Source organism: Schistocerca gregaria, chromosome 6 (assembly GCF_023897955.1).
Source record: "Schistocerca gregaria isolate iqSchGreg1 chromosome 6, iqSchGreg1.2, whole genome shotgun sequence".
NCBI lineage: Eukaryota > Metazoa > Arthropoda > Insecta > Orthoptera > Acrididae > Schistocerca > Schistocerca gregaria.
The window spans coordinates 216,321,982-216,344,359 of NC_064925.1; the positions used below are offsets into that span (position 1 = coordinate 216,321,982).

Consider the following 22,378-nt stretch of genomic DNA (forward strand, 5'->3'; position numbering starts at 1 on the left):
ACACTCATCCATCACGAGGCAGAGAAAATCCCTGACCCCGCCGGGAATCGAACCCTGGAACCCGGGCGTGGGAAGCGAGAACGCTAATGGTTTCGGTATAGCAGCTCGTTCATGAATATTCGCTTTATGGAATTGTGGGTGGACATTGTCGGTAGATACGGGGTCTCGAAGATGGCTATTGAGCTCAGCAGTCACTTTAGCCGCCGTAGTTTTGTGCTGTTTTGACACAATCCGTGTTAGCGTACAACGATCTCTGTCATTTAGTTTTGATTTGCGCCCACTATTAAGTTTACACGATGACATCTTTCCACGTTTTGTGCAGGCCATCCTGAGTGTTGAAACAGTTGCTCCTGAAACATTCAATAAGTTGGCTGTCTTGGTTACTCAAGCTCCAGATAATTTGGCCCCCACAGTCTGCCTTGTTGGGACCCTGTTAGGTCTCTCATTGCACGTCGGACTCGGCTCCTGAATGCAAATGCGAAGCGTGCTCTATTCGTAGACAACCCGCACTGATGCCTAGTCTCTACTGAATACGCACAGTCCTTCGCGACTAGTGCCGTACCTGCGTTGTTGACCGTCAACACGACCATCCCCCAATGATCATATCCCCTGTATATTCTCAGATAGATTTCCTACGGCTAACTGGTTCAAATGGCTCTGAGCACTATGGGACTCAACTGCTGTGGTCATCAGTCCCATAGAACTTAGAACTACTTAAACCTAACTAACCTAAGGACATTACACACATCCATGCCCGAGGTAGGATTCGAACCTGCGACCGTTGCAGCAGCTCGGTTCAGGACTGAAGCGTCTAGAACCGCCCAGCCACAGCCGCCGGCAAACGGGTGTTGAAAACGTACTTGGACTAACTTGGTTCCTCCAGTGAGAAGTACCGTACCAGGCAGCAAGCTCCTCGAATGATAATTGGCATACCTGCTGTTTTTGGGTGGCATTATGTGGGGCCGACGTACGCCCTCGGTGGTCATGGAAGGCGCCGTAACGGCTGTACGATACGTGAATGCTATCCTGCGGCCGATAGTGCAACCATATCGGCAGCATTCGTCTACATAGACGACAATTCACGCCCCCATCGTGCACATCTTGTGAATGACTTCCTTGGGGATAACGAACGACATCGCTCGACTAGAGTGGCCAGCATGTTCTCCAGACCTGAACCCTATCGAACATGCCTGGGATAGATTGACAAAGGCTGTTTATGGACGACGTTATCCACTAACCACTCTGAGGGAACTACGCCGAATCGCCGTTGAGGAGTGTGACAATCTGGACTAACAGTGCCTTGATGAACTTGTGGACAGTATGCCATGCGTGAATGCAAGAGGACGTGCTACTGGGTGTTAGAGGAATCGGTGTGTGCAGCAATCTGGACCACTACCTCTGAAGGTCTCGCTGTAAGGTGGTACAATATGCAATGTGTAGTTTTCATGAGTAATAAAAAGGGCGGAAATGGTGTTTATGTTCATCTCTATTCCAACACCGGACCTCGACACAAGTCCGCGGGACGGATTCGTCTCGGGGACCAGGCGCTCCTTCCCAATCCGGAAAGCCGTGCGTTAGACCGCACTGCTAACCGGGCGGGCTATAAATAAGTTACAATATTATAGCAGGCTACATTCGACAGCACATTGTTCTACCAACCAAGCTATCAATGATATGCAAAGAAACAACTACAATGATAATTTTCATTAAGAGTTTAATTTCGTCGACTGACGCTATTCTTCTTTGTAACAGTGGGAAAGCGTAGATCGGAGGTAAATTAATGTCAACCTTAGGATGCAAGACATTTTTAATTTAGTAAGTAAATTTAGTAAGTAAACTTGGGACTCTTCGTGGTGAAATTTTTTTCGTAAGTGCAACCAGTTTTTATGCACCTTCTCGCTCCCTGAAACACTCAAAAACAGTGTTTCAAGAATAAACATGTTGTAGCTGGGATTCGCAGTAAAAAAAAAAAAAAAATTGAAGGACATCATCTTCTTTACGCCAGTTCTGTCTAACAGTCACTGGCGTAAAGATGATGCCCTTAAAAAAAAGTGTTTCAAGAGTTTTAAGGATGTATTTGTACAGCGTGGTACTACGTACCATTTGTAATCCATTTCCTGAAACTTAAATTTAAAAAAAAACAAGACATCATTGTGAATTAGCTTGATGCCAGATGGAGCAGCGAGCTAGCCACTGACGTCAGTGGATGACATGACTCGAATGGCGCGTTTTAGCGGGTTTCAAATTGTTTGAATTTCATTTCCATTTTTATAAAATAATACTGAATTTCAACAAGGGGAAAAGCATGTTATGAGCATAAAATGACAATTATAAGTTTAGGACGATTTCCAGAAAAGAGTCAAATAGCATATTACGGACTGCTGTAGAGGCGACATGACTCAGTATTTCTACAGAGGACTTCTGATGACTTGTTGAACCCGTTCCACGACGAGCTGCTGCACTACGACGGGCGAAAGGTGGCCCCACACGATGATAGGAGGTTTTGTTGTTGTTGTGGTCTTCAGTCCAGAGACTGCTTTGATGCAGCCTTCCATGTTACTCTATCCTGCGCAAGTTTCTTCATCTCCCAGTACCTACTGCAACCTACATCCTTCTGAATCTGCTTAGTGTATTCATCTTTTGGTCTCCCTCTACGATTTTTCCCCTCCGCGCTGCCCTCCAATTCTAAATTGGTGATCCCTTGATGCCTCAGAACATGTCCTACCAACCGATCCCTTCTTCTAGTCAAGATGTGCCACAGATTTCTCTTTTCCCCAATCTTATTCAATACCTCCTCATTAGTTATGTGATCTACTCATCTAATCTTAAGCAATCTTCTGTAGCGCCACATTTCGAAAGCTTCAATTCTCTTCTTGTGTAAACTATTTATAGTCCACGCTTCACTTTCATACATGGCTACACTTCAAACAAATACTTTCAGAAAAGACTTCCTGACACTTAAATCTATACTCCATGTTAACGAATTTCTCTTCTTCAGAAACGCTTTCCTTGCCATTGCCAGTATACATTTTATATCCTCTCTACTTCGACCATCATCAGTTATTTTGCTCCCCAAATAGCAAAACTCTTTTACTACTTTAAGCGTCCATTTCCTAATCTAATACCCTCAGCATCACCCGATTTAATTCGAATACATTCCATTATCCTCGTTTTGCTTTTGTTGATGTTCATCTTATACCCTGCTTTCAAGACACTGTCCATTCCGTTCAGCTGCTCTACCAGGTCCTTTGCTGTCTCTGACAGAATTACAATGTCATCGCCGAACTTCAAAGTTTCTAATTTCTTCTCCATGTTTTTTAATAGCTACTCCAAATTTTTCTTTTGTTTTCTTTACTGCTTGCTCAATAACATCGGGGAGAGGCTACAGACCTGTCGCACTCCCTTTCCAACCACTGCTTCGCTTTCATGCCCCTCGACTCTTAAAACTGCATCTGGTTTCTGTACAAATTGTAACTGGCCGTTCGCTCCCTGTATTTTACCCTTGCCACTTCAGAATTTGAAAGAGAGCATTCCAGTCAACTTTGTCAAAAGCTTTCTCTAAGTCTACAAATGCTAGAAACGTAGGTTTGGCTTTCCTTAATCTATTTTCTAAGATAATTCTTAGAGTCAGTATTGCCTCACGTGTTCCAACATTTCTACGGAATCGAAACTGATCTTCTCCGAGGTCGGCTTCTACCACTTTTTCCATTCGTCTGTAAAGAATTCGTGTTAATATTTTGCAGCCGTGGCTTATTAAACTGATAGTTCGGTAATTTTCACATCTGTCAACCCCTGCTTTCTTTGGGATTGGAATTAAGGGAATTTCGCCTGTCTCATGAATCTTGCTTACCAGATGGTAGAGTTTTGTCAGGTCTGGCTCTCCCAAGGCTATCAGTAGCTCTAATGGAATGTTGTCTACTCCTGGGGCCTTGTTTCGAGGTATCTCATTACTTTTGTCACCTCTTTGTATAGGCGTCAATTCCGCATTACAATGGCTGAGTCCAGATCATTTTGATCACCTAGTATATATCGCAGTGAGTGTCGATTTCTAATCCTTTTAATGCCTGCAGAAATTATCTTGGTTCAGGCGAACAGAAAATTGTTATTTTAATATAAAAATTAAACGAAAGTAGGCAGACAACAAAATGTGTTTTACCACAAGTGACTGCGTATTTCGAAGGCAGAATGTCAATTTTTGCTGTCGTTATAGTTTAAGAGCAGAGATGTTGTACTGCAATGACCACTAAAACGGGATTGCACAAGGACTGTCAACAACATGAGGTAAGACGCACGCCAAATTGCGACACCGTCGCAGTTAGAATCGACGCCCGTGACCCGACGCTGACCCCGGCGTCGATAGCAGCGCCGGCCCGTCCTGCGCTCCCTTTCAGGGTCGGGCGGTGGCGTTTTTCCAGATTTGGCGATGACGGGTGGCACGAGAGACGCCGCTGGCTGGCTCACGTGACCGCCATAGTTGCTGGCGTCGACTCCCCGCGTAAGTTAACGATAGCGGCGCCAATAAAAACCGAAAGGCCTGCCAATGATGGTCAAAGCTGCGGACGCTAAAGCACACCCGTCGTCCAGTTCACCGTTTGTCCTCTAGACAGTACTTCAGAACTCAAATATGGCCACTGCACAACTACTGGTGAGTAAATGGGTGTTCAGATGGTTCAAATGGCTCTAAGCACTATGGTATTTAACATCTGAGGTCACCAGTCCCCTAGACTTAGAACTACTTAAACCTAACTAACCTAAGGACGTCACACACATCCATGCCCGAGGCAGGATTCGAACCTGCGACAGTTGCAGCAGCTCGGTTCAGGACTGAAGCGTCTAGAACCGCCCGGCCACAGCCGCCGGCAAACGGGTGTTGAAAACGTACTTGGAATATCTTGGTTCCTCCAGTGAGAAGTACCGTACCAGGCAGCAAGCTCCTCGAATGATAATTGGCATACCAGGCAACAAGTTCCCCGATCAATATGTAGCACTCAGAGCAACAAGTTCCCTCCATCCGTCCATACATTAAATATCCTTTGCTAACGTTCGTTTCTAGCTGTTAAGAAGTCTTTCCCGACTTCTGTACCCTTCCGTGGATTTCCACAATATTGCTGATTTGGGAATTTTTGCCACCTTTCATGGGTATAACATGCACCACAAACTTCAGTCTTCTTACAGCAACTATTTTGTTCAGGCTGTGTTGATCACTTCTCAACGCTTTATCATTTGAGACGTGGTCGCAAAAATTTATGTTAGAAATGCACTTAAAACGTCGTTCGTGAAAAACATTGAACTTGTTTTCTGATTTTAATGACATTTTACTGGTCTCTCATGAGTATATGGCCATCAATAGGTCTACAGCCGAGGTTTCTGGACATAATAAGAGAGTCTACATGACGTACTGATCGCATTCGTTAGAAGATAGCAGAAGCTTTCCATATTTTGCTGCTGATGTCTGTATCTACTTCCCATTATTAGATACGGTTGCCTCTATATGGAAGTCGGGCAGTGGATCTTGGTAGATATTCTAATACGTTAATGTGGAACCGAATTAAGCTGGAAAAACATTAGTTCCAATTTTGGCCACCAGATGCAAATCTGGCGCTGTGAGTGCAAGAAAGACCTATATAAATGTTTGCATATGTAATGGATTAAGAAGCGGACATGGGCAGCAAAGGTCAGACAAGTGAGAAAGGCATATTGTTGGTTTTGTTATTAGAACTAATTTTTATTTTCAGCGTAAATCGGTTGTGGTTTTCCAACCCGGTACCTTCTGTTGCACTATAATTTCAATCTATCATTACCATTTTTTGGACGTAGTATTTGCGTTATCACCATTTATTATTAAACATTTCATGGAGTTTCGTAGCGACTGGGTGTAAACTTTGTAGTGTTTGTGCTAGAAGAACGATTTCATCAGTAAAACCGAGATTTGTAAGCCTACGTTGCACATTCTGACGAATGTCCATGTTGGAGCTGTCCGAGGTTTTTCTCATTACGAAATCTACGAAAAGGAATGCTGACAAAACGCATCCTTATTGGACAGCTGTCAGATTGATAAAGAAAGATGTGTTCACATCTTCTGCTCTTATACAACAGCTCGAGTCTAGGTATAGTTTCTCGAAACATCAGTGATATAGTCTGGAATTAAAAATAGGATTACGATATTTCATAACTATTGTGTTGTGTGCGTGTACTGTCTAAAGCTTTTTTGATATCAGCTACCGCCCAGAAATGGCATAACTGCCGAAACTCGCTTGTACTGGACAATAAAAAAATAATTATACTCGAAAGTGGAACGTATTGTCATTTCACCATATGGGAGCCGCCGAGCAACGGCGTTAGTTCAGGGGGAAAAAAAGTTCCTGAAACTATTTCAGTGTACTTCAAAATTTTTGCCGGGCCAGAGCGAAATAATCCTAGAGGACTGGGTTAAACTATATCAGCTGACAGCACTGACATTCGTATCTATGTTGAGATATGCAAAATTTACGTCAAAAATGATTTCTCAGTGGCCACTCTTGTTAAATGCTAACAAGATACGTTATGATATCGTTATTTAAAAATGAAAAGCGGCATTAATAAAATGTGTTTGGTGTAAATCTATTTTATATTTTTCATGACTTCATTACGTGTCTCATCTCAAGTGCTCTCACCTACCAATAACTACAAAGAAGTATCATTTCACTTCATTTTGTGCACCATGTGCCTTCGAATCACTAAATTTTCTATTCTGTCATCGCATTTTAAATGTTTGTGTATCGAATTTTCTGATCCGGATATCGGGGGCCAATGCATAATTTCCCTAAATGGGCGTGAGAAACCACCCAAACACCACGCTCAGGTTGGCTGGGCTACCGGACGAAGAATCGTTAATCTGCCACATGGATTCGATCAAGGTTGGTCTCACCTGCCTCTCTCGGAAGCTAGTGCGCTCCACATTAATTTGTATGAGCAGGTCAGTGTAATAAACAGGCTCTCACCGGAAAAAAAGGTGGGTTAGCGTGTACTACAATTGCTACCCAGGGAGCGATGAAGCAAAAAACTGGATAAGTGCGGGTCGTACTCGCACTCCGAGCGTTCCCTACAAACTTAACTTTGTGCACAGACAGTTAATCTGTACCGGCAATTGAGAATGTCAAAGATTTTTGCGTGTCATCGATACGGACGTTGGCAAGATATCGGCCTCCAGGATCCCAAGACTTTCGAGAACGTTTCAGATTTAAGCTTAAATTTGTTGAGTAATTTAGCATTCGCTATAGTAATTTTTCGTTTATTTTATTTTCTTTGAAATTACATTAGCATGCTATAGTAACTGCCAGCTGTGGGTACGTTGACTTCGTCTACTATCGCCTCTGTAGCGATTACTGGTAAGATTTGACGGAAGCCTCCAGGAAAGAAAGCAGCACAGACGGCCACTGTACTACTATTGTTACATATTTTCGAACGCTTCAGCAAATATTTTATGGGCTGTTGGAACCTCACGCAAACAATGGAATTTTAACCCGTTCAGTATTGCGTTATTTCCAAATATTACAAATGCTGTGAGTCTCGCAGTCATAGATCGTCAGATTAATTTCTATATAGAAAGCAATTCGTAAGGGATCTGCGATACTATATAGTGACGGTATGGTGCGGTAGTCAGGGGGCCTAACGTCTGTCACCGCTAGATGGCAAAGCCAACGATTTCAGAGCGGTAGACGACTTCGGTTCAACACAGTTCAGCCATTTAGAAGGAAATATTTATAAATTATTCACACAAACCTCTCTTGTGAATCACCCTACTTATTACTGAAAACCATGTCAAAGTCCCCGATATAATTCATGACGATTTTGATGGATTACTAATGCAATGTAGCTTCTTAATGGCAAAATTTTTTTAAGTGATATAATTAAAAATTAACAATTTTTCCTTAATTTGTACTGTGAAAACCTAGCTTCTTACCAAAGTTCATGGTTCTAGGTCAATGGGAACTTCCCTATATGTTTTGATGAGTGAGTTTGCGAGTAAAGAAGTGGATGATGTGGTAAAGAAGTCATTGGATGCAGTGGCTATAGAATGGGGGACGAAGAAATAAAAATCATTTGTTATGCTGACGATGCAGTTCTGCTAGCAAACGGTGAAGACAACCTGCAGAAATTTGACATATATTTAACGTGGCAGACAAAAACCAAAAAATGTTCATATCCAGTAAAACACCCAAATGTATGAGCACATTTTTGGAACCAATTAGATGCGATCTGGAAGTGGATGGAAAAATTATTCAACAGGTAATAACATTTAAGTATCTGGGTACTGAACTATACAGCAATGGAAATGTTGGAAGGTTAGAGAACAAGTAGCCAAAGCAAACAAGTTGTCAGGATGTCTAAATGATAGTATTTGGAAAAACAAACGTGTAGAAAGAGACGCAAAGAAGAGGGTACACAAAACAATAGTAAGATGAATTACGATAAACACAGCTTAGACAAGACATGAAACATCCAAAAGTAGAGGACTTTTGGAAACTACAGAGATGAAAATTCTGCGAAGTATTACAGAGAAGAAACTGGGAGATAGAGAAGTGAAACCATTAATGAGTGGGTACATAAGAGAAAGCATGAATGGAACGAATACATGGACAGGATGTATGAACGGAATACCGTGAAAAACGTAAGAAATAAATCAGCAGCCGGTGAAAGAAATATCGGCCGTCCAAGGAAAAGTTGGAGCGAGGGGTACTAAGGTTGACAACCTCCAGCCTAGGAAAACTGCAAGAAGAAGAACAGACAGACAGACACAAACTGTCCCCGTAAGGGTTCCGTTTTTGTCGAATGAGGTATGGAATCCTAAAAAGGAATTGGCAGGCACTTGAGTTGCACAAGCTCTTTAGGGCATAGCTCATGATATTGAAAATGGATGCAGAGAAATACAGAGCAGCATTAAAGTACAGGAAAGGTAGATGACTGTAAGAAAGCAAATAGATTACGCGCCAAGTATAGCTCTGACCCTAACGTTCTGGTTCCTGCTCTGTCCACAGCCGCAGCCGCTGCTCGACCCTTCGGAACTACTGAGGCCGGAGCCCCTCCACGCGGGGAAGCCGGTCTCGCAGTTCCGCGACTACACCATCGATGAGGAAGACCCCATCAAGGAGCGCGTGCGCAGGCTGTACCACGTCATGCACACTCACCAGACCGTGGACTTCGTCAGAAGTGAGTATCTGGCGTCCGTCCTAGGACGACACAGTAGCCCACCAAAAGCAGCTGGACACCAATTGGTGGGCATTAATGTAGGGTATATCCACTCTTTACCTTTATGACGATTTGAACTTTTCTGGGGGCGCTTTTAGTGAGGTGTCTGATTGACTGGAGGAATGACTGCCTATTATTCCTCACGAGGCGAAACCAGAGTAGGTAGTGATGCTGTACGCCGGGTTCTGGTGCAAAGCCGAGGTTCTAACACACCCAAAAGGGGTTTCATTGAGTTCAGGTGGGGACTCTGGCCAGGCCAGTCCATTTCATTAATTGTTCATAAATAATTGCCTCACGCCTGCTGCTTTAAGAAAGGATGCTTTAACAGCGCAATACAAACAACTGTCGTGTCCGAACTGTTCTTCTCCTTTACGCAGTACATAATGCTACAATATCTATTCAAATCCGTCCTCATTTAGTATTTCGTTTAGCTACAACCTAACCTGAAAACATTCCCACACCGACCGCACCCCCCGGTACTCCACTGTTGGAACTACATACGCTAGCAGGTAACGTTCTCCAATTATTCGCCAGACCTAAGCTCTTTCATGGTATTGCGTGATTCATCGCTCCAGATCACTCTTTTGCAGCGATCGACTTCCCAGTGGGATCGCTATTTACACCGCTTCAAGCATCGCTTAGTATTGACTACAGAAATGTGTGGCTTACGAAGAGGTGGAGGAGACATCTGCCCCTGCGGAACAGGTCGCTAAAATAAATGATCACTTGCTGTTCAAAAATTCTTATTTGTTGACGCGTTTCGGGCACAGCCCATCATCAGGACACCAAAAACAAGTATCTTCATACACAGTATGGAGTAACATGTATCTGTAGTCAGCATCAAACCTCAATTCAGTGAGTTCACTTGAGCTCTGACCCGATGGCTAATACATGTGCCTCAATACTTTCTAGGAATACTTTTCTTTTTCGAGTTCTGATGTTGGGCTGTGCCAGATTCGCGTCAATAAATGAGAATTTTTGAACAATGAGTGACAAATTATTCCAGCTATCTGTTCAGCAGTGAGCCGCACGGAGTGGCCTCGCGGTTTGAAGCGCCATGTCAAGGATTGCGCGGCCCAGCCCGCCGGAGGTTCGAGTCCTCCTTCGGGCATCTGTGTTGTTCTTAGCATAAGTTAGTTCAAGTAGTGTATAAGTCTAGGGACCGATGACCTTATCAGTTTGGTCCCTTAGGAATTCACACACATTTGAACATTTGTTCAGCAGTGGTATAGTTCTCCTCAGTTTTACGTCACGGTCGCAGGCCTCCTGCGTGACTTCATGTCCCATCGTAAGTTATGAGGACCTGCCAACCATTGTAATTTGTGCTTTTTCACTTCCTACGCACAGTGTGGTACATAGCTGGACTGCTGGTAACAGTTTGGAACTCACGAATGTGTCTTTACGCTGATTTCATGCGACTTTTTTAAAACAATCCTCCGCTGTGCTCGACGGTACCTGTCCTTCAGTACATGAGGTCTCCCTGGCCCCGGTTGTTTGCTGTGGTTGTTCCTTCGCATATCCGCTTCACAGTTACATCTCCAACAGTCCATTAGAGTGTTCGAATGGTTCAAATGGCTCTGAGCACTATGGGACTTTACTTCTGAGATCATCAGTCCCCTAGAATTTAAAACTACTTAAACCTAACTAGCCTAAGGACATCCATGCCCGAGGCAGGATTCGAACCAGCGACTGTAGCGGTCGCGCGGTTCCAGACTGTAGCGCCTAGAACCGCTCGGCCACTCTGGCCGTCCCAATAGAGGGGCATCAGCTGTTACACTGGTGCGTCCGCCTCTTTATCACATAGCGTGCGTCTGTGGTGCGGAACAAATAGATGACGTTATATGTGCAGTCCCTAATCATAAACCTCACTTTATTTAAAGGACAGTCAAATGAAAACGAAACAGATGAACAAAAACGTAAGTAAAGCGTTTACTATTTCAAAAGTAACCATAACTGTTATTACAAGGAGTACAACTTTGCTTCTGCCGTTTTTTGTTCCCCAACTTTTGAGGCTTTAATGAAACATATTGGTTACACACGTATCATTCAAAGTATTTTACGTTGCTTGCCACTACTTTCTCCACCTTTCGGGCAGAGTACGAATCACACGTCGAAAAACTTGTTCATCTTTTGAAGCGATCGACGAATCGATCCAATTTGTGACATCTCCATGAGATCGGAAGTGTTGGTCAGCCAGGCCATGTGCCATTGATCTAAACAGGTGATAGTCAGAGGGAGCAATGTCTGGAGAATACGGCGGGTGGGATAGGACTTCCCATTTTAACGTTTCCAAGTACGTTTTGACCACTTTTTCAACACGGGGTGGAGCGTTGTCATGCTGCAAAATCACTTTATCGTGTCTATCGTTGTATTGCGGCCGTTTGTCTTTTAATCCTCTGCTCAAACGCATTAATTGCGTTCGATAACGAGCACCTGTGTTTGTTTCACTTGGTTTTAATACCCCGTAGTACACGACACCGAGGTGGTCCCACCAAATGCAGAGCATGAACTTGGAGCCGTGAATATTCGGTTTTGCCGTCGACGTGGAAACATGACCGGGATATCCCCATGATTTTTTGCGTTTATAGTTATCGTAATGAACCGATTTCACAATACCATGCAGAAGTCTCTTCCGTTTTTGCCTCTGAAGCAACTGTTCACAAACCCACAAACGCCGTTCGACGTCTCTCGGTTTCAGCTCACACAGGACCCGAGTTCCTTGTTTCTAAATCATTCCCATAGTCTTGAGACGTTTTGAAATGTCTTTCTGTGTCACTCCCACTAATCGTACCAATTCTTCTTGAGTTTGACGCGAGTCTTCACTCAGCAACGTCTCTAATTCTGCATCTTCGAAAACATTCTCTCTTTCACCACTATACCGGTCTACGACGTTAAAATCACCGTTCTTGAAGCGTTGAAACCACTCACGACACGTTCTTCCACTAATATCGTCCTTACCATACGTACTTGAGAGCATTCGATGAGGCTCAGTCGCTGTTTTCTTCATATTGAAACAAAACTGTAACAATTCTCTCAAATCACGGGAATTAGGCTTGTAAACTGACATTTTTAATCAAGAAGAACTTTACGATTCAGACACAAATCGACTAATGTTTGAATGAGGTTATGCTGACCGAGGTCCAAGCTAACTGCCTGACGTCTGCGATCTGTTTCTTTCGACTGATACTTACCGTTGTCGCCACCTATCGCCAGACGGCGGAAGCAAAGTCGTGTACCTTTTACATTTACTCACTGTGAGAAAAGACAGTCAATGCCTTCATGGAAAAAATATATGAGGCTGTCTATGGAACCATGATTGTACTCAGGCATGCACCTCTTCATCCGAAGCAAATCGACCGCCACCAGTGTCTTTCTTCGGCGCTTAAGAAATATGGAAATCGTGTGGGGAGAGGTCGGGACAATACGGACCATGTGTAAGGGATTACCAGCGATAGTTCTGCACCGTATTCAAAAGAATATTGGCAAAACCTAGGCCCGCTATGTGGCCTAGATCGTTTCGACTAGATTGCACATCTTCGTAGACAAATGTATTAGCAGATATGGTGATTACTTTTGAAATAATACTTATTATTTTCCATTTATCTCCTTTTCATGTGACTTCCCCTTATATTTTTGCTTGGCGGAGACATCATTTGCAATTTAGATAAAGTCTGTGGTAATTCGCTCCAAATATTGGTGCACATGATCACCTGATGACGCTATTGATATGCAACACAATTGTTTAAAATGTGTTACCTGTTACTGTTAAAGCAATGAAAGATCAAAAATTGGTCAAGTACTTTGTTCACAGTGAGTGTTTAAAAGAATAATTTTGTGGAAACATGGAAATTATACGGGAAAGTTTTAGCCGGATGTCTCAAATGGCTCTGAGCACTATGGGACTCAACTGCTGTGGTTATTAGTCCCCTAGAACTTAGAACTACTTAAACCTAACTAACCTAAGGACATGACACACATCCATGCCCGAGGCAGGATTCGACCCTGCGACCGTAGCAGTCGCACGGTTCCGGACTGCGCGCCTAGAACCGCGAGACCACCGCAGCCGGCTTTTAGCCGGATGACTTGTTTACGATTTTAATAAGAAGCAGCAATAACTCTAATCGTTCCGCTCAACTTTTGTTATGCAATCATTTTCAGAAAATGTTTATACTTACTTTCTTAAGGATTTCGTCGTGGTTGTACTTTGTGACGATCAAACAAAATCGCTTCTTGTTCCAAAAAAACAATCGGTTCTGGGCGCATAATGATTGTAGAGTGTCGCCATGTGACTTGCTGCGTGACAAGGGGATCCTTAGTCATACCGAAGATTGCAGGACATTCGATTTAGCATCAATATTTAGCTGTAAAAAATATCTGTTCCTGATAGATTCCGAACAATCTGATAGAAGGTCAAAATTAGGTTCGTCTCAGTTGGCTTGAGGAAACGCTAATTCAACCAAGGAAATGCTAAATCCCTGTATGACTTTGTAACATGTGACCAAATTTGCCAGCCTTCAAATTTGTGGCCGAGCGGTTCTAGGCGCTTCAGTCCGCAGCCTCGCTGCTGCTACGGTCGTAGGTTCGAATGCTGCCTCGGGCATTGATGTGTGTGATGTCCTTAGGTTAGATAGGTTTAAGTTGTTCTCAGTCCAGGTGACTGATGACCTCAGACGTTATGTCCCATAGAGGCTAGATCCATTTGAACCACTTGAAAAAATTTGAAAAATAATTCTACGAAACTAAGAATCAATTGTTTGTATGTTCCAAAATAAACCGGAACCAACTAAAATTGTACTTTCTTAAAGAACTTCTAACAAAATTATCTGTTGTTTATACAGATGCATTTTCTCTCCGCAAACCATCCTATGGTGTGTGGCGGCGGTAACTTGGTCTACCACAGTCACTATCACTGTTTCCTGCTCAAGCCATCAATGGTATACGGGAAAAACGATTGCTGGTAAGCAGCCATGTGATGTCGAATCTCTCTCATTTTGTCTCCACAGTCGTTTCGCGAGATCTGCATGGAAGGAAGTAATATATTGGATGACTCTTCTAGGAACGCACCCTCTCGCACATACAGTAGGCCTCACCGCGATGCGGAGCTCCTCTCTTGCAACACCTGCCACTGGAATTGGTGGAGCATCTCTGCCAACTTCAGTGCCAGACAATGCAAGACAGGTGCTCTGCATGCGCTTTGGTTCCTAGGGCGAACGTCCCTGGAGGAGTCAAAAAATGTATTGAGCCTTCCTACGTATATCTCGATTTTCTTTGGTCAACACTACACATATCGTGACCATCGATCGATGAACGGTTGATGAGAAATGTGGTACAACAACGTGTTTGCCACATGCCTTCGATGAAAACAGGAAAAACAATCGAAATATGCATGAGTGTCCGTGCCAGGCTGTATGTAGCTAGTCAAACAAGTGATTATTTGATGGATAGAGACATTGAATTAAGGTCTTATTTCCATATTCACCTGAATTGTCGGCTGAAAACTTTTTCTTCCTTTACGTCAAAGAAAAATGCGCGTACCATGATATTCGTCACTTTAAGGAGACTTTTATAGCAGAACCACGTAAGATGAGTATCTATCTTATTTCAGCCAGATTTACGTCCGACATTCGTTTCGTTCCACGGTCACCCTCCAGATGTGCCAATGTCAAATTTTTGCAGTTCATTAATCAATCATTTAATCTTGTTAATTTTCAGGCTCAACTGTTATCAAACTCTCACTACAATCTCCAGCAACTCCGTGCTCCACAATATGTTTCAAGTTAGAATGTTCTTCAATAGTTGTTACAGTTTTATTCCATTTATTTGTACAGATATTTCGCTGCAGATTAGGGCATCGACATAACTCCGCTATTCCTTTCCACAGGCCGACACGAGAAGTGGCTCAAATTCGACAAGTTCCAGGCCCCAGTTCTGGACGCTTTGGAGCAGCTCAACCGCCTCGTGGACGAGAGTGACCCTGACGTCGACGTGCCAAACATTGTGCACGCCTACCAGACTGCTGAGCGCATCCGCGCAGACCACGCCGACTGCGACTGGCTCCAGCTCACGGGGCTTATCCACGACCTGGGCAAGGTGGGGGCACGGCACGGGCGTTGCCTTCTCCAGGGACATACAACACTGATTCGCTCATAAAAACGATCTTATAGCTGGATTCAACCTCCCGTTTCTATATCTAGGCTGTAATGACCGAATCAGGAAGACGTATTCTATTTCACTCTACAAGATTCCAGGAGAATTTTTGTTTTCCGTGTCTGTTGTTAATGAGCCATATACAGAGTTTCATAGCTTACCATTCGCAGACAGAAGTCACATACGGTATATCGCTAGAGCTACCAAAATCTTTATTGCGAAGTCGTTCATGATGCTGACGTTATGAATGTTATCCAACAAAGTGTAAGGGGGCGAAAGAGGAGAAGGGAGAGACGTAGGCACGGAATCCAGCGAACAACACTACTGCTTCATGCGAACAAAGGAAATAGGAGCGCCAGGCGCCGTATCTTTTAAAAAAAATGTATTTACATATTCAGGAATATAGTGCAAAAACCTTAAAAGATTGGTCTCTACAGCAATGATATGTTAGACAAAATAACTTCAATCGCGTTCAGGTTGGCAATTTACTGCGAGGACGCAACATAATATACACTCCTGGAAATTGAAATAAGAACACCGTGAATTCATTGTCCCAGGAAGGCGAAACTTTATTGACACATTCCTATGGTCAGATACATCACATGATCACACTGACAGAACCACAGGCACATAGACACAGGCAACAGAGCATGCACAATATCGGGACTAGTACAGTGTATATCCACCTTTCGCAGAAATGCAGGCTGCTATTCTCCCATGGAGACGATCGTAGAGATGCTGGATGAAGTCCTGTGGAACGGCTTGCCATGCCATTTCCACCTGGCGCCTCAGTTGGACGTGCAGACCGCGTGAGACGACGCTTCATCCAGTCCCAAACATGCTCAGTGGGGGACAGATCCGGAGATCTTGCTGGCCAGGGTAGTTGACTTACACCTTCTAGAGCACGTTGGGTGGCACGGGATACATGCGGACGTGCATTGTCCTGTTGAAACAGCAAGTTCTCTTGCCGGTCTAGGAATGGTAGAACGATGGGTTCGATGACGGTTTGGATCTACCGTGCACTATTCAATGTCCCCTCGACGATCACCAGAGGTGAACGGCCAGTGTAGGAGATCGCTCCCCACACCATGATGACGGGTGTTGGCCCTGTCTGCCTCGGTCGTATGCAGTCCTGATTGTGGCGCTCACCTGCACGGCGCCAAACACGCATACGACCATCATTGGCACCAAGGCAGAAGCGACTCTCATCGCTGAAGACGACACGTCTCCATTCGTCCCTCCATTCACGCCTGTCGCGACACCACTGGAGGCGGGCTGAACGATGTTGGGGCGTGAGCGGAAGACGGCCTAACGGTGTGCGGGACCGTAGCCCAGCTTCATGGAGACGGTTGCGAATGGTCCTCGCCGATACCCCAGGAGCAACAGTGTCCCTAATTTGCTGGGAAGTGGCGGTGCGGTCCCCTACGGCACTGCGTAGGATCTTACGGTCTTGGCGTGCATCCGTGCGTCGCTGCGGTCCGGTCCCAGGTCGACGGGCACATGCACCTTCCGCCGACCACTGGCGACAACATCGATGTACTGTGGAGACCTCACGCCCCACGTGTTGAGCAATTTGGCGGTACGTCCACCCGGCCTCCCGCATGCCCACTATACGCCCTCGCTCAAAGTCCGTCAACTGCACATACGGTTCATGTCCACGCTGTCGCGGCATGCTACCAGTGTTAAAGACTGCGATGGAGCTCCGTATGTCACGGCAAACTGGCTGACACTGACGGCGGCGGTGCACAAATTCTGCGCAACTAGCGCCATTCGACGGCCAACACCGCGGTTCCTGGTGTGTCCGCTGAGCCGTGCGTGTGATAATTGCTTGTACAGCCCTCTCGCACTGTCCGGAGCAAGTATGGTGGGTCTGACACACCGGTGTCAATGTGTTCTTTTTTTCCATTTCCAGGAGTGTATTTTCCACTATCATATCTCGTTACTTGTAGTTGGCACCAAGAATAAATTCTTGAAAGTTCTTGTGCTAGACAAAAATGTAAAATAATGTACTTAAAATAACAAATACACTAGTAGAAACAACAACTTAGATGAACAGGAAGAAAATCATGAAGTTTGAGGACTTTAAGTGGAATGGAGGAGAATTCCCAGAAATCACATGGAAGCAAGGCTGATTAGGTATTAACGTCCCGTCGGAATCGAGATCATTAGCGACGGTGCACAAGCTCGTGTTGTTTCAGTGATGGCGAAGGAAATCGGGCGTGCTATTTCAAAGCAACTATCCCGGCAATTTCCTGGAGTGACTCGGGGAAATTGCGGGAAACCTAAATTTCGATGGCCGGAAGCGGATTTGAGCCATTTAGTGTGCTAGTCATTGCGCCATCTCATTCTGTCAGAAATTAACAAAATGAAAAACAAGGCGCAACTTAGTATTGTCAATGAGTTATTTCCTGTTTTGGTGTCATGGTCTCAGCATGTCGAGCAGTTGCTGGAAAAGTTCCCGTTAGCAGTTTTTGTATCTATAGCGTAACTAGAGTCCTGGCAACGATATTGTTCACCTTCTTTAAGGCTCCCGAGTTAGAAACGATAGTCGATGTAAAAACAACTAATGTTTCGCCACTATGTGCGCAAGAAATCTTAAAAGATAAATTGGTAATTACTTCGAAAGACAGTTATTTTTGCAGATATCTTCGAACACGAGGACAAAACGTTTATAGACAGTTTTATACATCGACAATGGCCTCTTAGCCAGGAACTTTTAACAGAAGTAATCAGCGTCTGGAAGATACTTCATACATTCTATTACATTCTTTCTGTAACCCCTTTTGAATGAATGTCGAACTCAAGAAAATGGGAATAGGTTAGAGTTACCCATCATAGATCCTAGTATAAGCTCTTACACTACGATTGACTAAACTATGACAGTTTACTGTAGAGTGAAAGCTGTTAATTATTAAAGAATATTACATTTTTATCATTCCCTATACTGTGTTACCTATCAATCCTTTACTTTCCAGCATGAATTATTTACGAGGTATTGCTTTGACTGACTCTTTACAATTCAATTTTGGTTATCTCTTTAATGTCCTTAGACAATTACAGAAAATGTTGTTTTGCATTTCATGGTTGTTTGTTTTTGGTAAATGCTAGAGTTTGAAGACAGTGCCCGTATTTTGTTTACGGGAGCCCCAAAAAATGATCCCATAGCTACATGTGGTGAGCATGTGGCTTGCATTGTATTTGCGATAATGTTTTTAGAAAAGGAACACTTTATGACGTTACTCGAAGATTTTCATTCGTAGCGGCTCTGGAGAATACTTTGCAGTTTCTTCACGTTAGTGGATTTCACAGAAACACAGATATATTAGTACAAAAATCCACAGTGATTTTATGCACTAACCGTGTAAACATGTTCCATAGATTTTTAAGCAGGGCAGTGTAAAATGTGATATACTTGAAAGAATAAAAAAAGTGCAAATATGGCCTGTTTATAAACCACTCTCTGCTTTGAAGTTCTCAAAAGGTCGAAGTGACGTTAGAAAAGCTCTTGTAAGCAGTTTGTATTTATTAATTTGTTCATTGTGTAATACATTAAATACTGGCGATAGCCATATTGTTAGAGAAGACACACTATTACATCAGTCAATCGTAGCAAGTTTGGAAAATATGCTACTTTAAATTAAAGCCTTCTAGGCTGTTTGCTCTCGTCATGTTGCTCTTGAATTTCTTAGTACACAATCGACGTTTCGACTGCTATTCTGCTATCTTCTCGAGGATGTTCTGGGATTCCTGGTTAGCTGAAAAGCTAACTGGGAACATCAGCAGATCCTGAAGAAGATCCCAGCAGACGAGTCGAAAAGTCGATTGTGTAAAAATAAACTGAAGAGTAATATGACGCGGCCGAACGACCTATAAGATTTTGCCATCAGCTACAGTTGCCACCAAAGCCTGTAGACGTATCTACGCTGCACATTCAAGGGGCTGTATCGCCGGAGATAACTCATTTCTGACCTTCACATGAAAAAAAAAGATAAATAAATTCAACTGAAATGCATGTCTGCGTTTCTGGAGGATAACGACTTATTACTGTTTTCAGCTTATGGCGTTCTATGATGAGCCTCAGTGGGCCGTCGTAGGCGATACTTTCCCAGTGGGCTGCGCCTGGGCCGACTCCATCGTCTACAGGGACACCAGCTTCGTCGACAACCCAGATGGCAAGGATCCACGTTACAAGTACGTCATCGAAAGTCACAAGATAAGGTTTCATTATGACATACAGCCAGGTAATTGAAATTTCAACGGCACGGAGGACGAACAGTTTTAGAGACAGCAAACATATTTTGTTACCTCTTTGACTCCCACCAAGTGGAATACGTTTGGATATTTGGTAACTTCCAGCAAATGTTCTGTAGTCATCATCATAAAATTACCACTTTCTCTTGCTTTGGTTTCCTCCTGTAACTATCGACCATCATCTATACTGAACAACAAATGGGGTCAGAGTGGTTGTCAATGTATAGAGTGTTAGCAATAACCACCTACGATCGATGTTGTCCATCTACAAGTCTTGGACCCAATTCTTCCCTTACGCATTACATTAATTCTACGACGCATGGTCTCATCTCTGTAATGGAGACGATTTCACACAAAGATAATACAGTCTTGTCCAGTCTTCTCTCTCAGACTTGCAAAGGGTTTGTATTCTTTTTGGATCATGACTATGCCAGACCACCACAAACGAGAACAGGCAAACTCCAGTTTCGATTACTTCGCTCTTGATGTTAAGAGGATATTTATTCTCAGTATTATAGATTATACTCGTTTGTTGACAATTTACCAGTTTTTACTCGTTGTCTGATTGGGAGAAATGTATTTATATTTAAGATAATTCTTATTTATTGTTCTGTCTCAGTCGCCCACTTTCTTTCAATTCGATTACATGTTTCGATGAATCAGGATCATCACAATATCCAAGTAATGACATGAGCAACCGGCCTTGTCTACTCAAAATAAGATATCAAAGCACTCTTGTTCTGAATAGTCGAGTTGCTGATGCAGTTACTTACCCAGAGTGATCGAAATATGTAATCGAATTTAAAACGTGTGCCACCGAGACGGGACAATAAATGAGAATTATCTCAAATATCTACTCGTATACAGTTGCTCAATTCTTTCAGGACGATTGATTACGTCGACTATAGCAAAATGTATTTATCATATAAATGTGGGCTAACGTAACTTAGGATATACAAGTAAGACCAATTTCTTAATTCAAAAATGGTTCAAATGGCTCGGAGCACTATGAGACTTAACACCTCAGGTCATCAGTCCCCTAGAACGTAGAACTACTTAAATCTAACTAACCTAAGGACATCACACACATCCATGCCCGAGGCAGGATTCGAACCTGCGACCTTAGCAGTTGCGCGGTTCCGGACTGAAATGCCTGGAGCCGCTCGGCCACAGCGGCCGGCCCAATTTCTTAATTACTGGAAACTTATGTTATTTCCACCATTTATTGTTCCACGCCACTAAGTTTAGCGGCACGATGTATTAATTCAAAAGTCACAGATTTTCACAGCTTGTGTAACATGGAGCGAGGGAGTAGTAGTTGGATGGTCCATTTTTCACTTATGTTTTTGCTTCTTAATTCTGCTGAAGAAAGAAAATCACTGAAGACAGTGGTTACTGAAAAGATTGATTTACGCTACTTAACTATTCAGTCACTCGAAGCTCGACAGATTTATTAGTGTTTGTTGGACAATCAATATCGATTTCGATTTTTTTTTTTTTTTTTTTTTTTTTTTTTTTTTTTTTTTTTTTTTGCTCTTGTGATCTAGTTGGAGTGATTCTGCTGCTTATCAGTATGTGTCTTGCGTTACAGCACTAAATACGGAATCTACACACCAAACTGTGGCCTTGATAATCTCCTGATGTCGTGGGGCCACGACGAGTACATGTACCGTGCCCTGAGGCACAACGGTTCCAAGCTGCCAGAGATTGCACACAAGATCATCCGCTTCCACTCTTTCTATCCCTGGCACTCCGGCGGCGATTACACGCACCTCTGCAACGAGAAGGATGTCGAAACCCTGAAGTGGGTCAGAGAATTCAAGTAAGTAACACTTTAGCCTCTAAAGTACTTTTACTGTTTGCACTCTTTCTAAGATTCTGTTAATTACCATTCGTGTACTTCTTCACAAGGACGCCCTTATTATGCGGCTGAGAATTTAAAGATTACAGGAATCAGTTCGAAATAATTGCATTTTTTCTACTGTAACTAGTGTAATTTAAGTGATGAACTGTCTCTTGCAGCAAGTATGACCTTTACACGAAAAGCGACGAGACGCCAGACATTGAGGCGCTGAAGCCGTACTACCAGAGCCTGATTGACAAGTACCTGCCTGGAACGCTTAGCTGGTAGGAAACTTCAACCTACTGTTGAAACTCCAACCTCCCATGTGGACGGGCGTCACAGCCTGAGTCTCCAAAAGTGAAATTCGTGTCCTTCAGGTGCACGTCACCTAACTGCAACTGTTGAACGTAGAATGTTACTGTACACTGGTATTATGCTGTAGCATGTCAGAAGAGTCAACAATTCATTACATACTGAACAATACACTTGTAAATAAGACTGACGGATTACTTTCTTTCTGTATGTATGCTCGCACCAATCTTTTTCATTTCATTCCAACTGTAATAAGTGAGATAAAAAAATAAAACATGAAATTGTGAAATGTTGTCTGTATAAAAGAACCCATTTGTGCATAATCTATTGGTAGTCATGTTCAGCTGCACTCTAGAAGGTAAAGACAGCTAGAAATCTGAAAGCTGTCAAGGGTGTATCATTAAGAGAAAGGTCAGGTAACAATAAAAAATTCAGTTGAGAACATCAGAGAAAGACAAACTGAGGACAGTCCTGTTAAAAGCATTGCGTGCCTAGCCAAGGAAAGAATAAAAGTGATACAGATTATAATCACAGAAGGAATGAGACCACTGTGTGATAAATGTACATGATAGACGTCAGAAAATGATGCAAATTTTG

At 43.3% G+C, this 22,378-nt stretch overlaps 1 protein-coding gene across 1 annotated transcript; it reads left to right on the forward strand.

The window, feature by feature from the left end:
* Positions 1-4,537: 4,537 nt before the first annotated feature.
* Positions 4,538-22,070, forward strand: LOC126277897 (inositol oxygenase-like). Its single transcript, XM_049977452.1, has 6 exons — positions 4,538-4,645; positions 9,018-9,189; positions 15,110-15,318; positions 19,430-19,566; positions 21,218-21,448; positions 21,649-22,070. The coding sequence occupies exons 1-6, from the start codon at positions 4,625-4,627 to the stop codon at positions 21,755-21,757; spliced, it is 879 nt and encodes a 292-aa protein (XP_049833409.1). The 5' UTR covers positions 4,538-4,624; the 3' UTR covers positions 21,758-22,070.
* The last annotated feature ends 308 nt before the right edge of the window (positions 22,071-22,378 follow it).

Bases quoted from the DNA above. Each gene is read 5' to 3' on its own strand.
- LOC126277897 (XM_049977452.1), top strand. From the start codon at position 4,625: ATGGCCACTGCACAACTACTG. The intron at 4,646-9,017 runs GTGAGTAAATGG...CTCTGTCCACAG, and splicing joins TGGCCACTGCACAACTACTG to CCGCAGCCGCTGCTCGACCC. The intron at 21,449-21,648 runs GTAAGTAACACT...TGTCTCTTGCAG, and splicing joins AAGTGGGTCAGAGAATTCAA to CAAGTATGACCTTTACACGA.